Below are 8,584 nucleotides of genomic sequence, written 5' to 3'. Positions count from 1 at the left end.
AGGGAAAGACAGTGATAAAAACTTGGTAAACCCTTCAGATTCTTCAGTAAATGCAATTGTTATTGTGAAATACAGGAGGTCTTGTCATGGACAAGACCTGTTAGCCTATAAAACCAAAAGAAACACATGGTCTAAATCCCAGTGGTCTTGCAGGTAGCACAGCTGTAATGTTCGCACACTAAATAATCATTGGGGAAAAAATTATAAAGCATTGATTTATCTGTAAGCAAGGGTACTACCCAGAATTTTATTAATCTCAGGAACCCTTTAGTCACTCCTGATTCAATCAAATGCTAGAAAACACACTTTTGCTCTCCTGTCAAGGTAACTTATTGTATTAGATATTTCCCAAAATATCAAGAGAATTACATATGTATGAATCTCCAGGAAAGCTTTGCAGGAAGGATACTAATGTTCTTGTTCTTAAAAGGATATCCTCATATTGTCACAAAGTATTAGTAATATTGCCATTTTTCTTTCCTTGCTACGGAGTTTTGAGGGCATTGCTTATCTCCAACCATTCATCAGCATCTGTAGGACACTTTAACTCTCATTTACCACCTTGAAATGCTCTAATCACTGTGACGGATTCCTGCGGCGGGAGCCTGGCAGCGGTCACTCAAGTTAGGATCAGGTTTGCAGTGGGGCACATGGGAAATGGGGCAGTGAAGTAATTGTTTCAGGGGACCTTTGCTAATCCCTCTGGTCAGCGTGAATGCTCGAGCCGATTATGCTGTCTTTTGGGCATTTTTGTGAAGCTCCCTTCTTGGACCTGTGCCTTGAACATAATGGTAATACAGAATTGTGCTTTATTGCATTTCCTTCAGGTTTCCAAGGAGTCCACTGGGTATTGCTATTTCTTAATAAATGACCTGAATTTAATTTGTAGCTTAAGAAATCCAGAGCCTGTGTATTAGAACGTCTTTCTTTCCGTGTCTTCTCTCCTTTAGAAAGATAGTGTTTAGGAGTGTGAGAAAAGTGACAAAGGAAATTACTTCAAGGGGTAAACCTTAATTTCTGAAATTCTGGGTTAAAGGTTGCTTCCTGCTTAGGAATAAAAGCATTTTCTGTTAGCAGTGGGAAATGCTCTCACTGCATTGTAGACCAGAACATGGATGTGAAACAACTAAATCAAGTCTCTTCAAATGATCTCACAGTCAGAGCAACACGGTTAAAATGGTGATTTGCTATGTAATAGATTTGTCTAAATTTTCATGCTTTCATTCATTCTCTGTCATCCAGAAAGTTGGGATTTAGTTACCATATACTGAGATCAAGTTCATTGTCTCACTGAAATGGGGCCTTTTAAGGCCAAAGACTGTGTTTCTGTGGCTTCCATTTCACTGTGGATGCAGCTGAAATACAAGAAAAAATAATAAGTACTTACTGGATAGGAATTTTTCTTTTTTTTGACAATCTTTTGGTAGTAACATAGCAGAATTTAATTACTGTCAATTACAGGTTTTAATTAAATGCTAGTAAGCACTTATTACTGTGATAGTGGAATGGGAATAGCTACCTGATGATTTAAGGGCCATTTATATGAGTAATTGCTCCTGAATAAACATAAAACTTTTCTTATTTGTTGCTGAGATTAAAATTTGAAAAGACCATAAGAAATGCATGGCAGACCTCTTGTTTTTGAGGATCTTGCTTTTGTTGTAGATTGGCTTCATTTTTTTTGCAGTTAATAAAGTTTGCAAAGTTGTATCTTCAACTGCAGGGATATTTTGTGTAGTTTGTGGATTGCATGTTCAAAATAGAATTTTATGCAAATTTAAAAAACTTAAAGTAAATCACTAATAATTTGGGTATGTAAATAATTCATTGTGGGTACCATCAGTTTAATTGCATGTGCACATGAAAAATCTTCATTTGAAAACAAGCTTCTTAATATTCAGTTTATATTTATGTCAAAATCTGTTGAGATATAGAATAACTTTATGATAACAATGGGAAATCCATAGAAGTCTTGAAGTTTGATTTAGGTAAGTACCAGAAATATGGATGTTTATCCATCCTACACATATCTCTCATGGGTTTTTTGCAAAATTTCTGGTTCTTTAGGCCTTGAGGGAGGCTAAACATGTATTGTAATTCTGCATTTGGTTCCCACTAGACTCTACAAGAGCTGAGAAAAATGAGAAGAAAATTGCTCATTCATTTTTGAGCTTCCTCAGAGAAGTGTAGTTAAAGTTAGGGGTATTTTTCTGTCTGCTTTCCTCATTATAGTGGTAGCTACAAAGCTGGAAAAGTTCTATGTATTTGACTTGTTATTAAAGTAATTCAGATCTGGATCATGTGAATCTTTCAGGTCTCTTTTTTTGGTGCAAATTGCGTGAATCTTTAGCATTTTCTTATTCTAATCTGTGATGTTAGTAAGCTTCTACTGTGAGCTTAATGACGGATGCCTTGGAGACCTGGGCTACTAACTATGCTCTTAATTTCTTCTCAGTCTGTCTGGCTCTTTGTGGTAGGTTAGGAACTTGATCGCTAGCCTCAAACATTACCAACTCAACTGGAATGAAATAAGCTGCTTTCTGTGTGACATGAAAAGGCTTTGCTTAGCAGTGTTCGTATGATGATGCTAAGCAGGTTTGGAGCTGGCACGCTGCTGAACTTGGCAGTTTCTTTGTTAAAATATTTTAATCAATCCCACTGCAATGTTTTCTCAATGCTAGAATTCTGCCAAACATCTGGCTGGGAAGTTGCCCTCGGCAGCTGGAGCATGTGACTGTCAAGCTGAAGCACGAGCTGGGTGTTACGGCTGTGATGAACTTCCAGACCGAATGGGACATTGTTCAGAATTCCTGGGGCTGCAACCGCTACCCTGAACCCATGAGCCCCGAAATCCTCATGAAACTGTATAAAGAGGAAGGTCTTGCTTATGTCTGGATGCCAACCCCAGACATGAGCACTGAAGGTAATGCTCAGACCACTCTTGCAGCTAAATTAATCGTAACAAACCCTTTCAGTTACTAATCTGTCACTTTCTTGACTTTTTTTTTTCCTGTGTAAATTTTGCATAAAAATGTAGCTAAGGCACAAGTAATAATTTCTGTGTGTGTTTTCTCTAACAAATTACTCATATTTTTTTAGTAGGTGGAGAGGCCATCTAAAGGACTTTGTGTCTGGCAGTGTATGTGTATTTGGGTTTACAGCCATCCGACATTGATATCTGCTTGACTGTTTTTGCTTTCGGCTTGAATTCAGCTGTATAATGAAAATTTGCTGTGTAGGTGGAAGATTGCAAGCTTGCACAGCAGGACAGCTTGCCATCCTTGCTGGTTAAAAATGGAAAGACAGTGTTGTATGCCCGTCTCTGCTATTCCCTTCCCCCAACAGATCATTTTTCTTTAGCTATATTATCCCAGTCTGATGCTGAGATAAATGATCTCGATAGAGTCATTTATATAATTATTTGTAATTAATTTAGAATACCCATAGCACTTCATGTCATGACATAAATTATTATTTTCAATTCCTCTGTTGGAATGCTCAATTCAAAATCTTATTTCGAACCAGTAGGTTAGAAAGCGTGTATGTTTTCGAGTGAGTAGCCTACCAGGAGAGTGCTTTCAATAGAGTGGAATACTGCTGCCACGGACAGAGCACTGTCATATCAGTAATAGGACATCAAGGAAGACAGGAGACCTTAAAACAGGGATTTGAAATGGCTTAATGTCAGTGCTGATCTGTGCTATCAGGAAGAATTAGGTTCTGATGTTTGTGGCTTCAGTTCCCGGGGTAACAGGGAGAAAGGCATCGGGAAATGTGGTGTAGTCATCCCTTTTGCAGTGAGATACTGTTCTCTGTTGTTTCACCATATGCTTAGTACACAATTAAATCATAACAGTATTAAGTTGTACAGGGAAATACTCTTCTGCTCTTCCTCCCTCCCTTATTATTGACATAATGGCCTTCATTACAATGTTTTGGAAAGCAGCAGGAGATAGGTAGCATCACAAACCTCTAGTAATAAAAAACATTGCACTTTTGGCTTGCTAACTTTAAGGCTTTGATGTAATTTCCCGCCTTGTCTCAGTCCCTGTGAAAATTAATATGCCACACACGTTCAGTGTTAACCAGAATGTTTATTTAGAGAAGCCTTGGGGCATTTTGTGATTTCATGTGATCTGAATCTATGTTGCCAGAAGAAACAAAGGTTAGGGTAAAAGGTCATTTGGAAAAAAAAAAAAAAAAAGAAAAAACCCAGAATATGTCAGATTGGCCACTGTGATTCGCAGTGCATGAGGCTGTACAGACATAATCACAACTGTGAACCTCACTTTCCCAAATGCAAATGAACACGTCTTGTTTTTAACCTTAGGAAGAATACAGATGTTGCCACAGGCTGTCTGCCTCTTGCATGGGCTACTGGAGAATGGACACACTGTCTACGTGCATTGCAACGCTGGCGTTGGCAGGTCTACAGCTGCTGTCAGCGGATGGCTGAAGTATGTGATGGGATGGAGCCTGAGGAAAGTGCAATACTTTTTGGCTTCCCGGAGACCAGCTGTCTACATCGACGAGGAAGCTCTGAATCGTGCTGAAGATGATTTCTACCAAAAATTTGGGCGTCTTCATTCCTCATGCAAAGTACAAGAGTAGAAAAGCAGGAGAGGAAAAGGAAGGTGAAGAGGAATCCTTGCATTCGAAGCCCAAGGACTTAGAAATCATGCGTCTCCTCTGCAGATTATAAGCTTGTCATAAAAGTCATGAGAATTTGGTTAAAAAAGTGCCTTTGAGGGTTTTTTATTTGCTTTCTTTAAGCTGATATGGATCATGTTTTCAAGCCTTTTGCTGCAAGTATGAGACCTAGAAAATCTGAAAAGGGAAACCAAGATTTTCCTTTAACTACTTGCCTACAGGAATTAAGATTTTAGGGTAGACACTAAATAAGATGTGAGGTGAAATAGTTAGAGTTGGCAATATTTCAGTGACAATAAGGAGAAGGCATTCTCAGAAAAACAGGTACAAACGTTGACTGGGTTAATGTTCAGGTTAGGATGGAGCTGATTGTCATCAAAGCTGCTCAGCTATTTTAGGTGAAGTGTACATTACTGAAGTGTTTTCTGTTAATTTTGTAGAAAGTGGTATTAATGTGAAAGACCAGGAGGAAACTGAATTTTCAACTCAGTTTCTTAAACAAAAAGCTGATGTCTACTGCAGTGAATTAAAATTTACTCTCTTTGCGTATCTAGTTCCTGTTAAATATTATGAGTTACAGCTATATTCTTTTGTGACACTAGGGTTATGCTGGGATGTGGCATGAAGAGAGGAAACGGCTCCACTTACTGATGTCTTACTCTGTTGCAGAGAAGGGCTGCTATTTGTTACCTTATCCTGGGCTGTGAGAGCTCTAAATCAAAGACGCATCTTGCTCTTCTGGCCTGCGCACTGCTGTACAGTGGGCTCTCTGGGTGCCAAGTCAATCTAAGCAGTAACCACTGGGCTAAAACAGGACCTATAAGAACTGCGTGATAAGCTTCTGCATGTGAGTGACACCACAGCCTCTGTGTTGTTGACCGAGATTAATTTCTTCCCTATAGCGAAGTCTCTCCTTGTGCAAGCGGTGTGTGGATGTTTGATGCTAGATTTAGCTGATTGAAGCTAGTACTGGGCTATCTCTGGGGTGAATGAAATGAATACATTCCTCTATAGGAGCAAAGAGCAGCTCTGAGGAGGATTTCTCAGGAGCTTAGCCTCAGTAGGCTAATGTTGGCTTTGTGGTGATCCTTAATGTTTTCCAGTGCTGCTCAGTCCCTTAGCTAAACTAGGCAGTGGCACCAACAGCTTCCAGCCCTGCTCAGGTAAAACCAATTTGCTGTAGGTTAAGTCCAAGAGAGAAGGGAGAGAAGGCATTTCCTAAGGAACAGCGAATTAAGGATGCATAAACATTAAGAAACCTAATTTCTATAGGTTTGTTCTTCAGTGAAATCTCATTTTTTTTCCAGCCAACTTGTTCCTCTAAAGACCCAGTCAGCACCAGAGTGGTTTAGCTGATATATATTGATTATCTGAATACTTAATGGAGAAACTATTAGATATGAACTGTTTGTGGCAAATGTCCAGAATAATATAATACGGTTTATTTGTCCTATACTTCAATCATCTTCCAAAGGAAAAATGTTTATTTAAGTTATTCTATATGTGTGGTTTTGATTATGACTTTGTTTCTGATTTTTTGCTTTGAAATAACACTGTCTAGAAAACAGATGAGAAAATTTCTCTATGAAATAAAAACATAATGACAATTCCAGGAGCCCATTTTGTCGTATGCCTTTGTCTCCCAGTCTCATGAATAGCAAAAAGGGTCATGACTGATATTTCTATATGAGGATGGGACCAAACACTTCCATGGTAATAGCCCATTTTTTGACTGTTATGCTGTGTCAGTTTTCATAGGATAGGCTGTTGAGAAAAAAATCTCAAAAAAACAGCACAGCAAAGATGTGTGGGTGGTATGGCACCTCTGGTGCCTGCAAAGACCCCCAAAAGGGGTTGTTTCTCCTGGCCTGAAACAGAGAGCAGAGGGAGTATGTCAGTGCTGCTGTCTCGCTGTTGGGCTCTCATGCGACTGCAGAGCTACAGCTGAGCACCCAGAAGGGCCCAGAAGTTACCCCATTTTGACTGAGTTTAAAGTAAAAATTGTGAGGAGGAGGATGGCATAAGAAGTAGAGAGTTGAACTCGCTTAAGTTTTACATTCCTGTTGAGATATATTTGAAACCCCAAGCTTGAAATGTGTTTCCAAGCATCCCTGGCAGACAGTCCTTTCCATCAGATGCAACTTTTAATATATGTTGGGACAAGTATTTGTAATTTTAGCTCATTTCACAGCTAGCTATATGTCTTTTTTAGGGCTCCTGGGACTGAACAGCACATAAGATGGCACAAACAAGTAGGTATAGCTAAGTAAGTATAGCCATGCTCTGTCAGCTATTTCCTAATTCTGATTTTATTGCCACTGGAAGCAGACTGGTGCTTCATTTGTAGGGCAGGAATTCAAACGCTACAGAAGCCCCACAATCAAGGAAGCCCTGGCAAGGTGCTGTTAATTCATTGTGTGTTGTCATTTCAGTTTCCTTATCTGCAGAAGTGCTGGGAGACTATACCACATACAGATTGCATTAGCCGATGAACTACATGAAAACAAGCTGCCAACATCATGTTAACAAAGAATGCAAAGAGATCCCGTGGCTTGCAGTCCCTTTGTACCTGTTTGTAGTGTACTTTTTTCTCTGCCACCTTCCTGCCTTCCTCATTAAAGGCCACCCTGTCGAGTAACATTCATTCAAAGCCCTCTCTAATGAATGCAACTAGGAATTTAAATGCTAAAGACATCATTGCAAGAGGCTACAGCAACAGTAAAAGCAATCATATAAAAATATTCCATTTCTCCAACTGTATAATTACATGATAAATCTGCATCTAGAGATTATCTATTAGAAATCCAATTTGTAACATGTTCTTACGCTGATTGGATCATTAGCTCTTTCCACAGACTAGCCTCTTGATGCAAGTAGGATGAAAGGATGAGGACAGTCTGTTGTTTATATACTTGTATATTTCCTTGCTACTTTAGTCATAGAACTGTGACAAAATTTAGAGAAGAACACCTCCTATAGAAAGTATTAGAAACAGATAAATAGTAATGGTTATTTTAAAGTGGCCCCAAGAAGCCAAACTAATAAACAGACAGTAATGGGAAGCAGGTAGAAATATTTTGATAACTCATCATTGAAAAACATTGGTTGGGGAAAATGGTTTTCTGCTGGTATAAGCATCGATACTATCTGACCTGTTACAGGCGGTTTTTACCTCTGTTAAATTAAAGAACAAGGTGGAATTTGCTACATGGAATGGGACCATTTATAACTCCAGGTACTTAGAGTATCTTGATGCTATTATTGGGCCAAACAAAAGTGTATATTTTTCCCAAGGCTATGTACGTGACGGAGCTAAGCAATCCTAGCTCTTACGAGTGATTTTGTAACAAACGTAGCCCTTTGAGGAATGGCTCAGGCTTTAAGTGGTATAGTTTTGTGAATATTTTTCCTCTTGACATCAGAAAAGTACTAATGAGAATCTTTGATGAATGAGATGGGTGCTCTTGTGGTGGAAGACACAGAGAAGGCAGAGTTACTGAATGCCTTCTTTTCTTCGGTCTTCACTGCTAAAGCTGTCCCTCATGAATCCCATACCCTGGAGGCAAGGGGGAAGGTCTGGAGGGAGGAAGATTTCCCTTCAGTTGAGGAAGACCAGGTCAGAGACCACTTGGCCAAGCTGGACATCCATAAGTCCATGGGCCCTGATGGGATCCACCCACAGGGTGGATTGATGAGGAGGAGGGATTGAGGGATTGGAGCATCTCCCTTATGAAGAAAGGCTGAGAGAGCTGGGACTCTTTAGCCTGGAGAAAAGAAGGCTGAGGGGAGACCTTATTACTACTTACAAATATCTAAAGGGTGGGTTGAAGGAGGATGGAGCCACACTCTTCTCGGTGGTTCCCAGTGACAGGATGAGGGGCAATGGGTGCAAGTCGGAACATAGGAAGTTCCGTTCCAACACACGAAAAAACTT

General features: G+C 39.6%; 1 protein-coding gene across 1 annotated transcript in view; it reads left to right on the top strand.

The window, feature by feature from the left end:
- EPM2A (epilepsy, progressive myoclonus type 2A, Lafora disease (laforin)) overlaps positions 1 to 4,611 on the top strand; it is a 29,168-nt gene extending 24,557 nt beyond the window's left edge. Inside the window, exons 3-4 of the mRNA XM_009895540.1 lie at positions 2,682 to 2,923; positions 4,331 to 4,611. Of these exons, the coding sequence (XP_009893842.1) occupies positions 2,682 to 2,923; positions 4,331 to 4,611 (523 nt within the window). The remainder of the gene's footprint in view (positions 1 to 2,681; positions 2,924 to 4,330) is intronic.
- The last annotated feature ends 3,973 nt before the right edge of the window (positions 4,612 to 8,584 follow it).

Source organism: Charadrius vociferus, unplaced genomic scaffold (assembly GCF_000708025.1).
Source record: "Charadrius vociferus isolate BGI_N301 unplaced genomic scaffold, ASM70802v2 scaffold142, whole genome shotgun sequence".
NCBI lineage: Eukaryota > Metazoa > Chordata > Aves > Charadriiformes > Charadriidae > Charadrius > Charadrius vociferus.
The sequence above is the reverse complement of the archived record's forward strand: the minus strand, read 5'-3'. Positions and strand labels throughout refer to the sequence as shown.